The sequence below is a fragment of the Crinia signifera genome, chromosome 7 (genome assembly GCF_055691185.1).
Source record: "Crinia signifera chromosome 7, ASM5569118v1, whole genome shotgun sequence".
NCBI classification, from domain to species: domain Eukaryota; kingdom Metazoa; phylum Chordata; class Amphibia; order Anura; family Myobatrachidae; genus Crinia; species Crinia signifera.
Window position 1 is genome coordinate 159555295 of NC_139223.1, and position 23912 is coordinate 159579206.

The window sequence follows — 23912 nt, forward strand, 5'->3', positions numbered from 1 at the left end:
CACGCAGGGGAGCGTGTGCACTGTATGAGAATGACGCTGCACGCAGGGGAGCGTGTGCACTGTGAGAATGACGCTGCACGCAGGGGAGCGTGTGCACTGTATGAGAATGACGCTGCACGCAGGGGAGCGTGTGCACTGTATGAGAATGACGCTGCACGCAGGGGAGCGTGTGCACTGTATGAGTGACTCTGCACGCAGGGGAGCGTGTGCACTATGAGAATGACTCTGCACGCAGGGGAGCGTGTGCACTGTATGAGAATGACGCTGCACGCAGGAGAGCATGTGCAGTGTATGAGAATGATGCACGCAGGGGAGCGTGTGCACTGTATGAGAATGACGCTGCACGCAGGGGAGCATGTGCACTGTATGAGAATGACGCTGCACGCAGGGGAGCGTGTGCACTGTATGAGAATGACGCTGCACGCAGGGGAGCGTGTGCACTGTATGAGAATGACACTGCACGCAGGGGAGCGTGTGCACTGTATGAGAATGACGCTGCACGCAGGGGAGAGTGTGGACTGTATGAGAATGACGCTGCACTCAGGGGAGCGTGTGCACTGTATGAGAATGACGCTGCACGCAGGGGAGAGTGTGCACTGTATGAGAATGACACTGCACGCAGGGGAGCGTGTGCACTGTATGAGAATGACACTGCACGCAGGGGAGCGTGTGCACTGTATGAGAATGATACTGCATGCAGGGGAGCATGTGCACTGTATGAGAATGACACTGCACGCAGGGGAGCGTGTGCACTGTATGAGAATGACACTGCACGCAGGGGAGCGTGTGCACCGCATGTAGTGCAAGCATCGTTGCAATAGGCAATCAGCTCCCATTACCCACGGGCATTATCCGTGTACAATGCCTTCCTTTAGTCCATTGGCTGATTGTCATATCTGTAAGATCACAATCACACTTGAATCACGGAGCGGATACATACATATCTAACTACAGGGATCGGAGAACCGCGAGACAACACTTCACCATTCTGCCGAATACATCAAAAGCCTATTGCCATCCACAAAGGCCGGGCGCTGCTATAGATCACTGCTTTCGGAATAACAAGCAGCGTACCATTTAGTTGCTATAACAACACAGAAAACAGACGGAAAACAAGTCTGCTTAACTGAAGCCTCCGATGGGAGTCATCCAGATTTTACTCTAATATTAAAATAAACACCATAAATCCTCTTAATACAAATCTCCTGGAAGTCAGATGCTCTCCCGCACCCGCTAACAATACATTATCATCATGATGTATGCACAGCGTCAGGGCTCCCAGATCCTGCGCGCAATGGCGCCGGAGACAAATCTAAGGCTCCTCGTAATCAGCAACACAGGTGACACGTGATATAATAGGGGGAACAGCGGGAAGGTGGTGGGGGATTTAGAGTTTTTGTTTGGTCTTTTTCTATGACACCCACAAACAGAACGCATCACAGATGATGACATCACAATTTACACAATTTGGTTTTACAGCAGAAATGATCCTCAGCCGTGCGTTGGCGACTACCAATGTGAAACGGACTTTCCCCAGCTCTGACATACAGTAGCCAGATCATCACACTGATGTGACCTTGGGATTTTGGCAGTGTACTGTAGCGGGCCATCGCATGCAGGGATTATCGGCCATGATGTGGGGGGGGGGGCAGTAACTACGCCGTTCCATACCTGGCGTGATAATCCTCCCCCCACAGATGCTGTTAATTACTTTGAAGTTAATCCTCGTCTCCGATCTGTTAATGTAATTTATTGCCAAAATCTCGTGGTGAGAACTCTGTACCTATGACCGCATTTCCCCAACACCAGAAGGCAGCACATACGAATCAACCTCCAAATATAGTATAATAGTCATATCGTGCATTATAAATATATCCCTCGGGGGGGGGGGGGGGGAATCGCTCACATTTGTTATATAAATTCAAATAAAAATTGGCCCTCAGAGTAAATAACCCGTATATATAACGTATCATTCAAGGGCACAACCTGGAACCTGATCCCTAGATGAGGGGGGCATCGGGCAGAGTGCCCACTGGGGATTTCCACCCCGCGTACCTGGTAATCTCCCTCGTAGCTCTGTAGGAGGATTCTGCCATCTTTCCACTCAGTCCCAGGCTCTTCCCGGATTTTCCACAGTAACGTAGTCTCCTGGCTGGATCTTCGCAGGACCTGCAGAGTTCCGCTGCTTGTACCAGAGGCGCGATAGCGGAACACCAAGCAAAGGACGCATCTGGGCTGGTGCATGGTGGGGCTCAGTAGGCGAGCGTGCTGCCCCTCTCGCCTCCCGCTGCTGGGGAGCCTCAGATAGTTCTTACTGCTGACTGCAAGGCAGAGAGAGAGAAGCACTTAGTGAGGTCACGTCCAGCGCGCGATTATCGGATGTCTCCTAACATCGTATGAGCAGAAATGGAGCGATGCTGCCACAATCCGCCATAAATAGCTGGAATTGCGCTGCCATTTACTAGCGCTGAGGTCATTCTTAGTAACTAAGGAGCCTAAACGGCGTCTGAGAAAGAGGAAAACGGATTTAACAGAAGTAAAAATGACGTGGTGGAAATGAAGCTATATAACGCACTCGCTGGGGCTTCACATCCAAACATTTAATGGCTTGTTACATCGAAGTAAAGTAGGTGGATTAAATCCCCACCACCACCACCATGCAGCCCCTATTTCCATGCCCAGAACCCAATCACAGCTGTTTATCTTCTGTTGTCTCTCAGAGAGGAGACCACCCTGAGTCTAGATCATCCCTCTCCCCCTATTCTCATGTCTGGAGCCTAAAAATACATTCGGCAGTTTGTAGAGAGGTCCCGGAGGCAGCAATAAAACATAAGTATTTATAGAGGAACCATCGGTCAGTGTAACCCTCAGTAAGACCCCCGACAATGGGAGATGTCATGTGCCAGCACGCGACGCGTGTCACTGGCAGCACATACATGTACCATGGTATACAGCACGGATTCACGGACACACCACGTGTGTCACTAGCAGCACATACATGTACCATGGTATACAGCACCGGATACACAGACATACCACGTGTGTCACTAGCAGCACATACATGTACCATGGTATACAGCCCCGGATACACAGACATACCAAGTGTGTCACTAGCAGCACATGCATGTACCATGGTATACAGCACCGGATAAACAGACATGCCACGTGTATCACTAGCAGCACATACATGTACCATGGTATACAGCAGCGGATACACAGACATACCACGTGTGTCACTAGCAGCACATACATGTACCATGGAGAACAGAAGACAGGCGCTGGGTGTGTGCCCGGCCCAGGCCTCCTGCTCGCGGCTATATGTGAGGATCTGAGGGTGCCGGTGGCTAGTGAGGTATAATGGACATGGAGAACAGAAGACAGGCGCTGGGTGTGTGCCAGGCCCAGGCCTCCTGCTCGCGGCTATATGTGAGGATCTGAGGGTGCCGGTGGCTAGTGAGGTATAATGGACATATAGAACTGAAGACAGGCGCTGGGTGTGTGCCGGGCCCAGGCCTCCTGCTCGGTGGCTATATGTCAGGATCTGAGGGTGCCGGTGGCTAGTGAGGTATAATGGACATGGAGAACAGAAGACAGGCGCTGGGTGTGTGCCAGGCCCAGGCCTCCTGCTCGCGGCTATATGTCAGGATCTGAGGGTGCCGGTGGCTAGTGAGGTATAATGGACATGGAGAACAGAAGACAGGCGCTGGGTGTGTGCCGGGCCCAGTCCTCCTGCTCACGGCTATATGTGAGGATCTGAGGGTGCCGGCGGCTAGTGAGGTATAATGGACATGGAGAACAGAAGACAGGCGCTGGGTGTGTGCCGGGCCCAGGCCTCCTGCTCGCGGCTATATGTGAGGAGGGTACTTGTTTCCTAGAAGGGCGCCCATCGCGGGCATCGCATGTACATCGCAAGCCATTATAATGGCATGCGATACGAACGATGCGATGGCCGCGATTTTACATAGAAATGCATGGTAAAATGTAAATCGCGCCGGTCGCATCGCACGCGGCCAAAAAATCGCATGCGATGCGACCGACGCGATTACCGATTTTACATAGGGAACAATGTTAAATGGCCCACAGATCCCAAATAGCCACCCCGAAGTGTGAAATGGCCCCCCCAACCCGAAGCGTGGTGAGCGCAGTGAGCCCACGAGGGGCGGCGGTACGCGTCCTCCGACCTTTTCATACCCCCACTATCCACATCGGCGTGGAGTTGAGAATAGAAAGTGTGGCGAGCGCAGTGAGCCACCGAGCCCGAAGGGGACGCGGAATACGAGCCCGAAGGGGACGCGGAATACGAGCCCGAAGCGTGGCGAGGGGACACGGAATACATGTTAAGTAATCCGTGTCCGCTCGCCACGCTTCGGGAGCGTGTTCCGCATCCGCTCGCCACGCTTCGGGCTAGGTGGCTTGCTGCGCTCGCCACACTTTCTATTCTCAACTCCACGCCGACGTGGATAGTGGGGGTATGAAAAGGTCGGAGGACGCGTACCGCTGCGCTCGCCACGCTTCGGGTTGACGTTGATCGTGGGGTGCCGTTAACAATTGGGGGGGCCATTTCACACTTCAGGGTGGGTATTTGGGGTCTGTGGGCCATTTAACATTGTTCCCTATGTAAAATCGCGGTAATCGCGTCGGTCGCATCGCATGCGATTTTTTGGCGATGCGACCGACGCGATTTTTTTCCTTGCGATGCCTAAGATCAAAATCGTGGGCGCCCTTCTAGGAAACAAGTACCGTGAGGAGATACGAGGCAGCGGCGTGCTGGAACTAACGGGAAGGTGTGTCACTAGCAGCACATGCATGTACCATGGTATACAGCACCGGATACACAGACATGCCACGTCTGTATGTGAGGCAGCGGAGTGCTGGAACTAACGGGAAGGTGTGTCCTATCCACCCTAAAGTCACAAGTTCCCACTGCCAAGTGCTTTGTAGCAGGAACACAGATCCCCCCTCTGTCCTTGTCTGTCAGATGTCCCCGCTGCAGGAATTCCTGGTCCTCAAGCATGAAAAGCGATAACGAGGCCTGTGGCAAATTCCTTCTTCTCCAGGACGAGGTCGGATGTATGAGAGCAGCTTCTGTGCGCAGCCGGAAACACTGGGGTCTTTCTGCTTCTGTGCAGCGATGCCCTTCAGTATATGACTGACAGGGCGGCAGAGAGCGGGCACAAGGCTACCAGATAGCGGGCCTCATTCTGTGTGTATTGCTGCCTCCCGGTATCCGCCCACAGTAAAATGCCATGACATAACGCATGCGCTGTACAGGTTATCGCCCATGCACTTGTTCTCAGAGTGATCCCTTGGGTGGATGCGAATACGCAGCTATGTACCTATATTCTCCAATGTCCAGACTCCGGTCACCCATACACACATACAACAAAACGGCTGCACCTGTGATACTCTGGCAGCCGTAATACAAAAGGTTACCAAACTAAAGAGCCAATTCTACCCTCCCAGGGGACAGGAAACACAGCACAGATTATATAAATAGGTCCTTCCCTTCAGTTCGTGCAGAAGACTCATTATGTTAATTAAACATTATTAGGCTGATGGCGCTGGGCGGGCAGCGATGTCTTCTGAGACTGTTGGTAAGTTCCCCCAGTTGCTGCCAGCACCCTGCTTCCTGGCGCAAGGTTCCGCGTCGCAGAGCGCTGACCCCCGATGGGAAGACTTCAAAAGAGCCGACATGTCGGAAGATTCAAAATACTATTTAATGTTTGTCTGCTGAAAGCAACTCGCTTCTCTGATTTACTAAAGTGCCAGTTTTTGGGAGTCTCTGTGTTAATTACTGGGGAAGAAATCGCTGTTCTGTATGATCACATCTGGCTGGAGGCTTAGTTCTGCTGTTTGGAGGCTATAGAGGCTGCTGGGGAATGATGGGATATGTAGTCCTACACAGCGGCAATGCTGATTTTCCGATGGAAATGAAGAGCTGGCATTTATTTGTATTAAAGGGGGAGGAGGTTGTCTTTTTTTTTTTAATAAGATAAATGTAATGTGCTCCAAAAGGCAGTATACTATATAAAAACAGGCTGTTCCTCATCTCTATGGGGGGGATTCAAGTGTTGTGCACACCACCAGCTACTAGATGGCTACCAACGCTGTGATACCAGTGCTACTGTCATGTTGTTCCATCATTTGAAATCACTTTGGACCTTATCTAGACTGCCGCCCCCTTATGTAACTGGCTGAGGCGACACTGGAGGCGTGGCTTCCCGCCATTCCACAGACCAGTGGTTCTCAAGATCCCAACATAGTTCATGTTTTCCAGGTCACCCGACAGGTGCACACAGGGCTAATTATTTCACTTATGATTCTGTGGGGAGACCTGCAAAACATGCACTGTGTGGGGGTCCTGAGGACCGAGTTTGAGAACCTGTGCTATATACATATACTGTATGTACCCAGGGTGTCCCCCTGAAATACACCTACCAGGAGCAGATCCGGAATGCCCCATCCATGGACTATTGGGGTGGAAGGACCACGTGAAATCAGCTTCAATGTCATGTGTCCAGCTACAGACATCTTCAGAATGGTCAAAATTGCAATTAAACCCAGTCGGCACCAGGCAATCTGTAAACAAAGACAGGCAGATAATTAGACATTTAGATTATATTATATTTAGTAATCCTCCCCCCCAGCCGGCAGTGTCGCCTTTGCTAAATGACTAGAACCTTGGGCTGCAAGATCCAGGTGGTCTCTGACCCTTCACTTACATTTCATGTTTTATTAGACTGAAGCCCACCTGTTCCCAGCACCAACCCAAACAGGGGGCAATGGGGGCCGGAGAAGCTTTAGTCTATCACACATCTGACGTGTCCTCTGTGCGATACGGGGGGGCACGTGATGTGTCCTCTGTGCGATACGGGAGGGGTGGGGGGGAGACACGTGACGTGTCCTCTGTGCGATACGGGGGAGGGGGGGGGCACGTGACGTGTCCTCTTTGCGATAGGGGGGGGGATGACACGTGACGTGTCCTCTGTGCGATACGGGGGGAGGACACACGCACGTGACGTGTCCTCTGTGCGATACGGGTGGGGGGGGGGCACGTGACGTGTCCTCTTTGCGATAGGGGGGGGGATGACACGTGACGTGTCCTCTGTGCGATACGGGGGGCACGTGACGTGTCCTGTGTGCGATACGGGGGGAGGACACACGCACGTGACGTGTCCTCTGTGCGATACGGGTGGGGGGGGGGGCACGTGACGTGTCCTCTTTGCGATAGGGGGGGGGATGACACGTGACGTGTCCTCTGTGCGATACGGGGGGGCACGTGACGTGTCCTGTGTGCGATACGGGGGGAGGACACACGCACGTGACGTGTCCTCTGTGCGATACGGGTGGGGGGGGGGGGGACGTGACATATCCTCTATGCGATACGGGGGACGACGACGACGTGACGTGTCCTCTGTACGATACGGGGGGGGGGGGCACGTGACGTGTCCTCTGTACGATACGGGGGGGGGGGGGGGCACGTGACGTGTCCTCTGTGCGATACGGGGGGGCACGTGACGTGTCCTCTGTGCGATACGGGGGGGACCCCATGTTATATTTGGGGTGAGGGATTTGTCTTTTTTTTGGGGGGGGGGGGGAGGGTTTGTATTTTCTGACTGTGTGTGTGTGTATGTGTGTGCGGGCAAATGATGTGAACAAATTCATATGCCCCTGTTGCGGTCACTACCTGTGGAATCGCTGGTCTCCTCCTCCGGGGCCCCTTGCGTCGTCGCCTCTTCTGTCTTTATAGTGGGTTTCGCTGTCTCTGAGGTCGGCTTGGTCTCTGAAATAATAGATACATGAGCTGCCACTATATATATATATATATAAAATCTCTTATATATTTAGCCAGATCTGTCACTCATTTCCTGTGTATATAACGTTCCCACGATTTTCAGCCCCCCACGATTCATGGCATCCCGGGAAATGTGCTATTGTCAGGAATCTGTATGTGTGAGGGGAGGGGGACAGAGAACGAGACCCCCGTTACAGATGTACTATCCTACATTACACATCCCTTATAAAGTGCTTACATACGGAATCGGGACATCTGTCAGAATGAACTTAGGTCTACAGTCATTAGGTCGACCCCACTAGGTCGACTGGCAGGAAGGTCGACCTGACTTAAGGTTGACATGGGCCAAGGTCGACATGACTTAAGGTCGAATTTGCATAAAGGTCGACATGAGGAAGGTCGACATAAGGTCGACATGAGGAAGGTCGACATAAGGTCGACATGTGTTTTTCACTGTTTTTTTATCCGAATGTCGACACAGTCGACATGGACACAGTTGGCAATGAGAATCGGACGCTCGCGATGCTTCGGGCACGGTGCCTCGCTGCGCTCGGCACACTATTTTATTCTCCCACCACGCCCTAGTGGATGGTAGGGCATGAAATACCGCCTGTCGGCACATGTCGGCTCAAAAAACAGTGAAAAACCCATGTCGACCTTATGACCAGTCGACCTTCCTCATGTCGACCTTTATGCAAATTCGACCTTAAGTCATGTCGACCTTGGCCCATGTCGACCTTAAGTCAGGTCGACCTTCCTGCCAGTCGACCTAGTGGGGTCGACCTAATGACTGTAGACCTAAGTTCATTCTAATAGATGACCGCATCCCTTACATACAGAATCAGTACAGGCGAGTCCTGTACTACGCCCCAGCCTGGCAGCCCGGGGAATGTTCTAGTACCAGGAATCTGTATGCGTGAAGGGAGGGGGACAGCGAACGAGACCCCCGTTACAGATGTACTATCCTACATACAGCATCAGTACAGGCGAGACCTGTACTATGCCCCAGCCTGGCAGCTACTACCAGGAATCAGCGTAAAGTGCTCCCCAACAGTATAATACATCACAGCAGCGGGCGCCGTCAGTCTCTCGTACATTACTCATTGGGGAAAACTCGAACCAGGCTATTAGGCTTTGAAATGTGTTTCCTATAAACTCCAGAATAGGATCTTCCACCCTGCGTACCCCTATAACATATCCTATGTCTACAGCTAGGGAATTCAAAAAATGCTAGGAGACCCTCTATGCCCCCACGCCAATCAGCGTGAACCGGGTCCCTGACCTATGTAGCTGCTAAGGATATTACATCTGATGCCTAATACCCATGATGCTGTCTGTAGTGGAAAGTATGTCCACGCTGCTATTTAATATCAGGTTAGTTTAACCCTATCTGTCTGGAGGCTATTTATGGACAGCTTTCAGGTTACAGCGTATGTGAGCACAGGACAATAAAAGCCACCTGGTCTCTTTCCCAAAGATGGGCGTACAGCGGCGGTCCCAGCAGGACAGAGATGCAGAACAGCAACATAGGAGCCAACACATGGAAGATTTTACTAGCAGATGATACTGTATCCCCTCCAGCTGCAGTATCCCCTGTATATATAGCTCCTATACATTAAAGGCTAATGCTGCTCCTCACCTCTATGGGGGGGGCATTCAAATGTTTTTATTCTGAGCAATTCAAGTGTTGCTCCATTCAGGCTCATACAGCCGCTGCTGCTGACATTACAGTTTTGTTGTTCCATCAGTTTCCCGGGCTGGGAACTACAGTAGTTGCAGTATAAATGCACTTTGGCAGCATACGGTGTAATATCCTCACACCGTGCACATTTTATTTAGCATATCCATAAAATGTAACACTTTATACCCAGAAGGTAAGTGCGGTGCGGCCATCAGAGCGCAGCGAGGGTCTGGGGTGGATGGTGTGAAAGGGAAGGGGCCCAGAATAATTGCTCATTAAGAAGCGGAACGGACGGAGCATTTCCTCTGTTAAGAAGTTAAATATTGCTTTATAAATAACTACTGAGAACGGAATGCTGCCAAGTGCAAGCACCCAGCCAGCTTGATAACAGCGCAGGGGAGGAGACAACAGAACTGCGCCGACTGCATCATATACAGTAACCCTGTGGTGCTGCGAGATACAATAAGTAACACTAACTTTATGTCTAAATAACAAACACAGCCAGTCACTGCACATAATAATAATAATAATCAGAAAGTATAATGAGGACTAACGACGCAGCACATTACAGGCGCAGGACGGAATTATTTTCCTATATGACGCTTTTTCCCACGTTTCATGAATCCTATATGATAAGCACTGTAATAACTGGGACACGCGGACTCTGGTATACACACACACATATATACTGGTTCTAGATCAGGTGGCACATACATACAGTTATAGATCAGGTGGCACATATATACTGGTTATAGATCAGGTGGCATATATATATACTGGTTCTAGATCAGGTGGCACATACATACTGGTTCTAGATCAGGTGGCACATACATACTGGTTCTAGATCAGGTGGCACATACATACTGGTTCTAGATCAGGTGGCACATACATACATACATACATACTGGTTCTAGATCAGGTGGCACATACATACTGGTTCTAGATCAGGTGGCACATACATACTGGTTCTAGATCAGGTGGCACATACATACTGGTTCTAGATCAGGTGGCACATACATACTGGTTATAGATCAGGTGGCACATATATACTGGTTATAGATCAGGTGGAACATATATATATTTCTCTTTATTATTAAAGCATTAATCGCTGAAATATCGGCCTTGTAGATTCCCTAAGGGACAAACCTTGTGTGTAGCGGTAATTACCGATAACTGCGCGTGTGCCCCTTCTATGCGTCAGCAGTGATGCAGCTTTGCACCAGTACGCAATGTATGCCGCACCATTTTCCTGGTGATTTCGGTCTACAGCGCAGCGGAGAGCAGGGGCGGATCCAGGATAAAATGACAGGGGGGGCACCATGATAAAAAAGGGTTTGGGTGGGGGAGGGGCTGTGTTAGTGGTGCCAGTGTACATGCAAAGAGAGCGGCAGGAGAGGGTGGGAATGGAATTAAAAATAGGCCCTGGCATTTAAAGTACGCAGGCCCACCATGGCGACAAAAGTGAAGGATGTAGTTGTGCGCGCGCCAAAGGCGCGCTCCAGAAAAGGGTGTGTGGCCACTCAACAGGGTGCGTGTCAACACCATATACAACTTCTACACATTATGCAACAAAATACTAGACCCCATTATACTTGCCCCTTAGACATGATGCCAAACGGTATGAGCCAAAATTCAAATAATGCCACATGGATTGTGTCAAAATTCACATAATGCCACATGGATTGAGCCAAAATTTACATCATAACACACACAGAATTGAGCCAACATTCACATAATGCCACATGGATTGAGCCAAAATTCACATAATGCCACACGGATTGAGCCAAAATTCACATAATGCCACACGGATTGGGAAAAAATTCACATAATGCCACACGGATTGAGCCAAAATTCCCATAATGCCACATGGATTGAGCCAAAATTCACATAATGCCACACGGATTGAGACAAAATTCACATAATGCCACATGGATTGAGCCAGAATTCACATAATGCCACACAGATTAAGCCAAAATTCACAATACACTTCATAAACAGGGACATTGTCCACCAAAGGCTCGCATTAAACATTTACACCATAATGTCCATTACACGTTAAGTTACACACCATTATGTCCATTATGTGTTATGCCAAACACCATAATGCCTATTAAAAATTATGTTACATAAGTGCTGCTTCTCTACATGCTCATTGCCAAGGGTTCTATGCTCATTGCCAGAGGTTCCATGCTCGTTGCCATGTGGGATTACATGCTCATTGCCAAGGGGCAATACATGCTCGTGGTAAATGGGGGACAGCCGCCGCCAGGCAGAAGTGATAGCCACTGACAGTGGCAGAGCCTGGCTGTATTCAGAGCACTGCAGGTCCCGGCTATTTGAAATAATACCCCTTTCACACCAGAAAATGCATTCCCAGGTTGGCCCCTTTTACACCAGCCTAGTCCCTGCATTTTCTGGTGTGAGGGGGAGAGAAAACCACCCCTCCCCCCTTTAACCAGTTATCTCATTTAACCGGGTATATCTTCGGAACCAACTGACCCATTTACATGAGACAAGTATCATATTGAAGAACTTTTGTGTGGGCTTTGAATGATTTTGGTCCAGTGAAACTGGAACGTTTGGTTCCAGAGTAATCTGCCCTCAAAGAACATGAACAGCCATGAAATTACAATTCAAAAATAAAAAAATCGGTTTATACACAATATCTCTGGAACCGATTGACCGATTTGGACCAGCCTGGTATCATATTGAAGGCCCAGCGATTTGGAATTGAATGAAATCAACCACAATCTTCTGTGATGCCAGGGCGGGAACTGGCAGCCGTCGGAACCGGGTGGGGGTCGGAATTGACGGGTCCCATATTATCCTATGGGAAAAAACGTTACAGGTTTGCCAGGCGATATCTCCGGTTTCCGGGGGGCTAGAGACACGGGGCTGGGCTCGTTGGAAAGCCCTGGTCCTCAGCTACAAAATAAATGACAGGGGGGGCACGTGCCCGGGTGCCCCCCCCCTGAATCCGCCACTGGCGGAGAGGTATGATTATGTATAAGCAAAAACAGAGTGTAATATAATACAAAAGGCCGGCTGTCGGAGCGCCTGATTGGCCTGCTGCATGACTGCGCTGCGGCACAGAACGATTGTCTGAGATAATGGAAAGTATCACGAGATGCGCTGAGCAAAAGTGAACAGGGCAGAGCGACGCCCGTCCTGAGCACAGACCAGCGAGCTCCAGACTGTGATGCCGGCAGTGCCTGGTAATTGGAAGCAGACCCTCAGAACTTCAAAAAAATAAAAAATGAATTCCAGATGCAGGGCATGAGTCACAGCGGCGGAACATCAGAGGGAAGCCAGAGCCAAGGATGTCAGGTGCTCAGTGCCCCTGACAGGCAGCCATTTTGTCCTCTGCCCTCAGTTATGTAACCTCCTTGCTGAAAGATGAGGCCCTGTAGCTGGGGGAACGCGGTCTGTTACTGTGTATTGGCAGAATGACGTCACCGGATTAGATCGCTAACTGTATATTATCATCCTTTATTTACAGTATATAGCGCCACAAGGGATCTGCAGCGCCCAAATACAGAGTACCAATAGGCTGGATCCTTTATTGTAAGTTAATCAGAAAAGCATGCCACAGGGCCAAACCATGCTGCACTGCAGGGGGCAGATGTAACATGTGCAGAGAGCACATTCATACTGTATTTTATATACATAAATGTATTATTTGTCTGTATTATAATATTAAAAATAGATTTTTATTGCAGAACCGCTGCTTTGCTTTTCTAGCGCGGTATAAAAAATCTTCACATTTGTAACATGTTACATGTAACATGTAACTACAGGTACGTGTAACATGTAACAAATACTAAATCACGGATTCTGGAGATTACGGAGTTACTCAAATCCATGTAAGCGCTGGATTCCATGGCAGATGTCAGTCACCCCCAAGTGACCATTTGGGTATTAATGGGTTAGGAATGAGCTGGGTCATTTGGGGATGCTGAGCAGGACAATCTCCGGTGGAACGTCCGATGGCGCGGCCCACTGTGCAGCTGAGCACCATGACCGCAACGCCTCTTCCTTTAGTGACCCGGAGACATACGATATATTCAACCTTTAGTCATTGGGGAGCTCAGCCTGCAGCAGGCCGGCATGTACTCTGAGACTGGCGGAAGGATCGCAGAGGTGCCAGCTGTCGCCCGGAGATCAGGGCAGGCATGCAATGTCCAGGGGGAGATCTGCTTTCAAAGTTTTCTTAGGGTAAGAATAATGTGACGACAGGCGGGATTAGGAAGCCAGGTCACATGTGTATGTGCACCGGATACCAGCCGGTATGTCGCTGCTATAAATATCCCACCTGCACATGTAATGGGGTATCCGGAAGCCAGGTCACATGTGTATGTGCAACGGATCCCAGCCGGTATGTCGCTGCTATAAATATCCCGCCTGCACATGTAATGGGGCATTAGGAAGCCAGGTGACATGTGTATGTGCACCAGATCCCAGCCGGTATGTCGCTGCTACAAATATCCCACCTGCACATGTAATGGGGCATTAGGAAGCCAGGTCACATGTGTATGTGCACCGGATCCCAGCCGGTATGTTCTGCTACAAATATCCCACCTGCACATGTAATGGGGCATTAGGAAGCCAGGTCACATGTGTATGTGCACCGGATCCCAGCCGGTATGTTCTGCTACAAATATCCCACCTGCACATGTAATGGGGCATTAGGAAGCCAGGTCACATGTGTATGTGCACCAGATCCCAGCCGGTATGTTCTGCTACAAATATCCCACCTGCACATGTAATGGGGCATTAGGAAGCCAGGTCACATGTGTATGTGCAACGGATCCCAGCCGGTATGTCGCTGCTATAAATATCCCGCCTGCACATGTAATGGGGTATCCGGAAGCCAGGTGACATGTGTATGTGCACCAGATCCCAGCCGGTATGTCGCTGCTACAAATATCCCGCCTGCACATGTAATGGGGCATCAGGAAGCCAGGTCACATGTGTATGTGCACCGGATCCCAGCCGGTATGTTCTGCTACAAATATCCCACCTGCACATGTAATGGGGCATTAGGAAGCCAGGTCACATGTGTATGTGCACCGGATCCCAGCCGGTATGTCACTATAAATATCCCACCTGCACATGTAATGGGGCATCAGGAAGCCAGGTCACATGTGTATGTGCACCGGATCCCAGCCGGTATGTCGCTGCTACAAATATCCCGCCTGCACATGTAATGGGGCATTAGGAAGCCAGGTCACATGTGTATGTGCACCGGATCCCAGCCGGTATGTCGCTGCTACAAATATCCCGCCTGCACATGTAATGGGGCATTAGGAAGTCAGGTCACATGTGTATGTGCACCGGATCCCAGCCGGTATGTCACTATAAATATCCCGCCTGCACATGTAATGGGGCATTAGGAAGCCAGGTCATATGTGTATGTGCACCGGATCCCAGCCGATATGTCGCTGCTATAAATATCCCACCTGCAAATGTAATAGGGCATCAGGAAGCCAGGTCACATGTGTATGTGCACCGGATCCCAGCCGGTATGTCACTATAAATATCCCGCCTGCACATGTAATGGGGCATCAGGAAGCCAGATCACATGTGTATGTGCACCGGATCCCAGCCGGTATGTCGCTGCTATAAATATCCTGCCTGCACATGTAATGGGGCATTAGGAAGCCAGGTCACATGTGTATGTGCACCGGATCCCAGCCGGTATGTCGCTGCTATAAATATCCCGCCTGCACATGTAATGGGGCATTAGGAAGCCAGGTCACATGTGTATGTGCACCGGATCCCAGCCGGTATGTTCTGCTACAAATATCCCGCCTGCACATGTAATGGGGCATTAGGAAGTCAGGTCACATGTGTATGTGCACCGGATCCCAGCCAGTATGTCACTATAAATATCCCGCCTGCACATGTAATGGGGCATTAGGAAGCCAGGTCACATGTGTATGTGCACCGGATCCCAGCCGGTATGTCGCTGCTACAAATATCCTGCCTGCACATGTAATGGGGCATCAGGAAGCCAGGTCACATGTGTATGTGCACCGGATCCCAGCCGGTATGTCACTATAAATATCCCGCCTGCACATGTAATGGGGCATTAGGAAGCCAGGTCACATGTGTATGTGAACCGGATCCCAGCCGGTATGTCGCTGCTATAAATATCCCGCCTACACATGTAATGGGGCATTAGGAAGCCAGGTCACATGTGTATGTGCACCGGATCCCAGCCGGTATGTTCTGCTACAAATATCCCGCCTGCACATGTAATGGGGCATTAGGAAGTCAGGTCACATGTGTATGTGCACCGGATCCCAGCCGGTATGTCACTATAAATATCCCGCCTGCACATGTAATGGGGCATTAGGAAGCCAGGTCACATGTGTATGTGCACCGGATCCCAGCCGGTATGTTCTGCTACAAATATCCCGCCTGCACATGTAATGGGGCATCAGGAAGCCAGGTCACAGCCGGTATGTCGCTGCTACAAATATCCCGCCTGCACATGTAATGGGGCATCAGGAAGCCAGGTCACAGCCGGTATGTCGCTGCTACAAATATCCCGCCTGCACATGTAATGGGGCATTAGGAAGCACGGTCACATGTGTATGTGCACCGGATCCCAGCCGGTATGTCGCTGCTACAAATATCCCGCCTGCACATGTAATGGGGCATCAGGAAGCCAGGTCAAATGTATATGTGCACCGGATCCCAGCCGGTATGTTCTGCTACAAATATCCCGCCTGCACATGTAACGCGGCATTTATAACAGAAATCATTCTATGGGGCAGATATAATAAGCCTTGGAGAGAGATAAAGTAGCAGCCAATCAGCTGTGTCTGAATAATAACAGGAGCGGATTGACTGGTAGTTTATCTCTCTCCAAGACATCTTCTACTGTATCACTGGGCAGAAGATTCTCCTCCGGAATATGGCGTCCCATTTGTGGGGTTCTGCCTCTCTGTACGCACCCGCTAGCTGCGACGTGCCCATGTCGCCCTATAACCCACTGCAGCGACCATCTGCGCATCAGACGCATGCACAGGATAAAACAACTGCGCATGGCATCGCTGCTGCGTCCGACCATGAATCAGGCACTATATACGCCGCCATGCTTCCTGTAGTCTTGCAGTTATGTAACATTAGGGAAGAGGAACGGCGGCAGCGATCTCAGGAGACTGATGGGTCTAGGTTGTGGCAATATATTACAGAGACCTCTTCCCTGCTTCCTGCAATGGCAGTGAGGGGTGATACGTTCTCCAGATGTGGTCTCACATAACCCCAGAGGATGTGACATGTGGGGAGCAGATCCCGGATTCCATCCCGTAACACGCTCCGAGCAAATACTGCAATGTATAGTATATTAGTATAATGTATATATAGGACCCAGCAATCCCGTAACACGCTCCGAGCAAATACTGCAATGTATAGTATATTAGTATAATGTATATATAGGACCCAGCAATCCCGTAACACGCTCCAAGCAAATACTGCAATGTATAGTATATTAGTATAATGTATATATAGGACCCAGCAATCCCGTAACACGCTCCAAGCAAATACTGCAATGTATAGTATATTAGTATAATGTATATATAGGACCCAGCAATCCGGCGACACGCTCCGAGCCAATACTGCAATGTATAGTATATTAGTATAATGTATATATAAGACCCAGCAATCCCGTAACACGCTCCGAGCAAATACTGCAATGTATAGTATATTAGTATAATGTATATATAAGACCCAGCAATCCCGTAACACGCTCCGAGCAAATACTGCAATGTATAGTATATTAGTATAATGTATATATAGGACCCAGCAATCCCGCGACACGCTCCGAGCAAATACTGCAATGTATAGTATATTAGTATAATGTATATATAGGACCCAGCAATCCCGTAACACGCTCCGAGCAAATACTGCAATGTATAGTATATTAGTATAATGTATATATAGGACCCAGCAATCCCGCGACACGCTCCGAGCAAATACTGCAATGTATAGTATATTAGTATAATGTATATATAGGACCCAGCAATCCCGCGACACGCTCCGAGCAAATACTGCAATGTATAGTATATTAGTATAATGTATATATAGGACCCAGCAATCCCGCGACACGCTCCGAGCAAATACTGCAATGTATATATATATATATACACACACATACTGTATATCTATATGTGTGTGTGTGTGTGTGTTTGTGTGATACTGCATTGTGTATTTCTATCTTTTCATGTTGTTGTGTATGGAGGATGGAATTATGTGACCCCTGGGTGTCTTCCCTAATGAACAGCAGTCCTGTCCCCCCGACACTTAGGTGACCCCTGGGATGACATAGAAGCACAGTCCTGTCCCCCGACACATAGCTGACCCCTGGGATGACATAGAAGCACAGTCCTGTCCCCCGACACATAGCTGACCCCTGGGATGACATAGAAGCACAGACCTGTCCCCCGACACATAGCTGACCCAGGGATGACATAGAAGCACAGTCCTGTCCCCCGACACATAGCTGACCCCTGGGATGACATAGAAGCACAGACCTGTCCCCCGACACATAGCTGACCCAGGGATGACATAGAAGCACAGTCCTGTCCCCCGACACATAGGTGACCCCAGGGATGACATAGAAGTGCAGTCCTATACCCCGACACATAGGTGACCCCAGGGATGACATAGAAGCGCAGTCCTATACCCCGACACATAGGTGACCCCAGGGATGACATAGAAGCGCAGTCCTATACCCCGACACATAGGTGACCCCAGGGATGACATAGAAGCGCAGTCCTATACCCCGACACATAGGTGACCCCAGGGATGACATAGAAGCGCAGTCCTATACCCCGACACATAGGTGACCCCTGGGATGACATAGAAGCACAGTCCTGTCCCCCGACACATGGCTGACCCCTGGGATGACATAGAAGCACAGTCCTGTCCCCCGACACATAGCTGACCCCTGGGATGACATAGAAGCACAGTCCTGTCCCCCGACACATAGGTGACCCCAGGGATGACATAGAAGTGCAGTCCTGTCCCCCGACACACAGGTGACCCCAGGGATGACATAGAAGCGCAGTCCTGTCCCCCGACACACAGGTGACCCCAGGGATGACATAGAAGTGCAGTCCTGTCCCCCGACACATAAGTGACCCCTGGGATGACATAGAAGTGCAGTCCTGTCCCCCGACACATAGGTGACCCCAGGGATGACATAGAAGTGCAGTCCTGTCCCCCGACACATAGGTGACCCCTGGGATGACATAGAAGTGCAGTCCTGTCCCCCGACACATAGGTGACCCCAGGGATGACATAGAAGCACAGTCCTGTCCCCCGACACATAGGTGACCCCAGGGATGACATAGAAGCACAGTCCTGTCCCCCAACACATAGTTAACCCCAGGGATGAAATAGAAGCACAGTCCTGTACCCCAACACATAGGTGACCCCAGGGATGACATAGAAGCACAGTCCTGTCCCCCGACACATAGCTGACCCCTGGGATGACATAGAAGCACAGTCCTGTCCCCCGACACATAGGTGACCCCAGGGATGACATAGAAGCACAGTCCTGTCCCCCCGACACATAGGTGACCCCAGGGATGACATAGAAGCACAGTCCTGTCCCCCGACACATAGGTGACCCCAGGGATGACATAGAAGCGCAGTCCTGTCCCCCGACACATAGGTGACCGCAGGGATGACATAGAAGCACAGTCCTGTACCCCGACACATAGGTGACCCCAGGGATGACATAGAAGCACAGTCCTGTCCCCCAACACATAGCTGACCCCAGGGATGACATAGAAGCGCAGTCCTCTCCCCCAACACATAGTTAACCCCAGGGATGAAATAGAAGCACAGTCCTGTACCCCAACACATAGGTGACCCCAGGGATGACATAGAAGCCCAGTCCTGTCCCCCGACACATAGCTAACCCCAGGGATGACATAGAAGCACAGTCCTGTCACCCGGCACATAGGTAACCCCAGGGATGACATAGAAGCGCAGTCCTGTCCCCCAACACATAGCTAACCCCAGGGATGACATAGAAGCACAGTCCTGTCCCCCGGCACATAGGTGACCCGAAGGGATGACATAGAAGCGCAGTCCTGTCCCCCAACACATAGCTGACCTCAGGGATGACATAGAAGCGCAGTCCTGTCCCCCGACACATAGGTGACCCCAGGGATGACATAGAAGCACAGTCCTGTCCCCCCGACACATAGGTGACCCCAGGGATGACATAGAAGCACAGTCCTGTCCCCCGACACATAGGTGACCCCAGGGATGACATAGAAGCGCAGTCCTGTCCCCCGACACATAGGTGACCGCAGGGATGACATAGAAGCACAGTCCTGTACCCCGACACATAGGTGACCCCAGGGATGACATAGAAGCACAGTCCTGTCCCCCAACACATAGCTGACCCCAGGGATGACATAGAAGCGCAGTCCTCTCCCCCAACACATAGTTAACCCCAGGGATGAAATAGAAGCACAGTCCTGTACCCCAACACATAGGTGACCCCAGGGATGACATAGAAGCCCAGTCCTGTCCCCCGACACATAGCTAACCCCAGGGATGACATAGAAGCACAGTCCTGTCACCCGGCACATAGGTAACCCCAGGGATGACATAGAAGCGCAGTCCTGTCCCCCAACACATAGCTAACCCCAGGGATGACATAGAAGCACAGTCCTGTCCCCCGGCACATAGGTGACCCGAAGGGATGACATAGAAGCGCAGTCCTGTCCCCCAACACATAGCTAACCCCAGGGATGACATAGAAGCACAGTCCTGTCCCCCGGCACATAGGTGACCCGAAGGGATGACATAGAAGCACAGTCCTGTCCCCCGGCACATAGGTGACCCGAAGGGATGACATAGAAGCACAGTCCTGTCCCCCGACACATAGGTGACCCCAGGGATGACATAGAAGCGCAGTCCTGTCCCCCGGCACATAGGTGACCCCAGGGATGACATAGAAGCACAGCCCTGTCCCCCGGCAAAATAGGTGACCCCAGGGATGACATAGAAGCGCAGTCCTGTCCCCCAACACATAGCTAACCCCAGGGATGACATAGAAGCGCAGTCCTGTCCCCCGGCACATAGGTGACCCCAGGGATGACATGGAAATACAGAGAGATGAGGGTTATTTGTACTGTACATAAATAATACTTTTCCATAGTGAATAATCACCTGTTCTGTCACAGCCCAGAATCTCCATCCTCATGCCCATCCCAGCTGGAGACCACCGCTCCGGGTAAACTCGGACAAACTGAGAGGCTACCGGCTCAAACCTGCGCACCTCTGGCGTGTCGTAGTGCATGTTGCCCTCGAATAACTGTAAAAGAGATGGGAGAAGATGTCCTTATGCCATGTTCAGGACAGTCCTGTACCCCGACACATAGCTAACCCCAGGGATGACATAGAAGCACAGTCCTGTCACCTGGCACATAGGTGACCCCAGGGATGACATAGAAGCACAGTCCTGTCCCCCAACACATAGGTGACCCCTGGGATGACATAGAAGCGCAGTCCTGTCCCCCGACACATAGCTGACCCTAGGGATGACATAGAAGTGCAGTCCTGTCCCCCGACACATAGGTGACCCCAGGGATGACATAGAAGCACAGTCCTGTCACCTGGCACATAGGTGACCCCAGGGATGACATAGAAGCGCAGTCCTGTCCCCCGACACATAGCTGACCCCAGGGATGACATAAAAGCTCAGTCCTGTCCCCCGACACATAGGTGACCCCAGGGATGACTTAGAAGCACAGTCCTGTCCCCCAACACATAGGTGACCCCTGGGATGACATAGAAGCGCAGTCCTGTCCCCCAACACATAGCTGACCCTAGAGATGACATAGAAGTGCAGTCCTGTCCCCCGACACATAGCTGACCCCAGGGATGACATAGAAGCGCAATCCTGTCCCCCGACACATAGGTGACCCCAGGGATGACATAAAAGCTCAGTCCTGTCCCCCGACACATAGGTGACCCCAGGGATGACATAGAAGCACAGTCCTGTCCCCCAACACATAGCTGACCCTAGAGATGACATAGAAGTGCAGTCCTGTCCCCCGACACATAGGTGACCCCAGGGATGACATAGAAGCACAGTCCTGTACCCCAACACATAGGTGACCCTAGGGATGACATAGAAGCGCAGTCCTGTCCCCCGACACATAGGTTACCCCAGGGATGACATAGAAGTGCCGTCCTGTCCCCCGACACATAGGTGACCCCTGGGATGACATAGAAGCGCAGTCCTGTCCCCCGACACATAGCTGACCCCTGGGATGACATAGAAGCACAGTCCTGTCCCCCGACACATAGGTGACCCCAGGGATGACATAGAAGCACAGTCCTGTCCCCCGACACATAGGTGACCCCAGGGATGACATAGAAGCACAGTCCTGTCCCCCGACACATAGGTGACCCCAGGGATGACATAGAAGCGCAGTCCTGTCCCCGACACATAGCTGACCTCAGGGATGACATAGAAGCACAGTCCTGTACCCCGACACATAGGTGACCCCAGGGATGACATAGAAGTGCAGTCCTGTCCCCCGACACAAAGGTGACCCCAGGGATGACATAAAAGCACAGTCCTGTCCCCCAACACATAGCTGACCCCAGGGATGACATAGAAGTACAGTCCTGTCCCCCGACACATAGGTGACCCCAGGGATGACATAGAAGCACAGTCCTGTACCCCGACACATAGGTGACCCCTGGGATGACATAGAAGCACAGTCCTGTCCCCCGACACATAGCAGACCCCAGGGATGACATAGAAGCACAGTCCTGTCCCCCGACACATAGGCGACCCCAGGGATGACATAGAAGCACAGTCCTGTACTCCGACACATAGGTGACCCCAGGGATGACATAGAAGCACAGTCCTGTACCCCGACACATAGGTGACCCCAGGGATGACCTAGAAGCACAGAGATAAACAACAAGTACCAGCATGTCCTGCCAGTGAAAGTTGGAGATCATGCTGGGATATGTAGTTCGGCCATTCAGCCTTTTGTAATAAGCACTGCAGTATTAGGGTCACCGTCTTTACAGATTACACAGACACCTGTTGGGGTACACTACGTGTACCACTCTGGCTTCCCCTACCTTGGCCTGCTCGGTTCTCACATCCTGGATGAACTCCCAGTCCTTGCCATTCAGGCTATGGGCTACTTTGAACTTGCGCACGAATGCCCTGTTTTCGGTGGTGGTGTCCCCGCCTCTTGCGCCCTGGATAATGATGCCTTTCACAGTCTTAAGCGCTCCCAGGTCCACCTGCAGCCATTCCTTCCCGGCCTGTTCAGGCGTCATATGAGAGTACCAGCCCGAGCGACTGCTGACCAGCCGCGCCACCCCCGGCAGCCACAGGTACTCTCTGGTGGAAGATGCCGTGATCTGGGAGTCGGAGATCAGGCCAGACATCATTCCCAGCATATTAGAGCAGGGCGAATCTGAAATGGGGGGAGATCCAAGTGAGTGACATAATAACACATGTACATTCCACTGCAAGGCGCGACGGAATATGCTGCCGCTATATGATGACGCAGATAGCAATAATACTGCAGCCCATATCATTCCAAACTGCGTCACTTCTGTCACACGAAATGCACAATAAATAACAAATGTACACCTGTAATCTTGCAGCCATAAAGCTCCACCCGCATGGCGATTCCGGTGTGCCACGTCTGAGGCCGGAACCGGACGAAACGCGTCAGCACTGGCTGGGGAATCTTGTTCAGCACAACCTCAGAGGGGTCATTGTTTCCAGGGAAAATCTAGAGAAGTACGAAAAAGAGACAAGGGTTAATGGCGCTGCGGAACACGTATAGACCTTTTATCAGGACTCTGGCATCCAAAGAGTTACACAGAAGAAAAGGGCCAGATGCAGACTGCCCACACGATGAGTGCCGCTGCTTCCCCTGTACTGCAGACTGCCCGCGCGATGAGAGACGCTGCTTCCCCTGTACTGCAGACTGCCCGCGCGATGAGAGATGCTGATTCCCCTGTACTGCAGACTGCCCGTGCGATGAGAGCCGCTGCTTCCCCTGTACTGCAGACTGCCCGCGCGATGAGAGCCGCTGCTTCCCCCGTACTGCAGTCTGCCCGCGCGATGAGAGACGCTGCTTCCCCCGTACTGCAGACTGCCCGCGCGATGAGAGCCGCTGCTTCCCCTGTACTGCAGACTGCCCGCGCGATGAGAGACGCTGCTTCCCCTGTACTGCAGACTGCCCGCGCGATGAGAGATGCTGATTCCCCTGTACTGCAGACTGCCCGTGCGATGAGAGCCGCTGCTTCCCCTGTACTGCAGACTGCCCGCGCGATGAGAGCCGCTGCTTCCCCCGTACTGCAGTCTGCCCGCGCGATGAGAGACGCTGCTTCCCCCGTACTGCAGACTGCCCGCGCGATGAG

General features: G+C 51.3%; 1 protein-coding gene across 2 annotated transcripts in view; it reads right to left on the minus strand.

The window, feature by feature from the left end:
• The window catches only part of NRP2 (neuropilin 2), a 145029-nt gene that overhangs the window by 40864 nt on the left and 80253 nt on the right, over nt 1–23912 (minus strand). For both annotated transcript variants that reach the window (XM_083154117.1, XM_083154118.1), the window contains exons 8-13: nt 23134–23278; nt 22611–22954; nt 20676–20820; nt 7688–7783; nt 6439–6579; nt 2056–2321 (exon numbers count right to left, since the gene is read on the minus strand). In XM_083154117.1, coding sequence (XP_083010243.1) covers nt 2056–2321; nt 6439–6579; nt 7688–7783; nt 20676–20820; nt 22611–22954; nt 23134–23278 — 1137 coding nt within the window. The remainder of the gene's footprint in view (nt 1–2055; nt 2322–6438; nt 6580–7687; nt 7784–20675; nt 20821–22610; nt 22955–23133; nt 23279–23912) is intronic.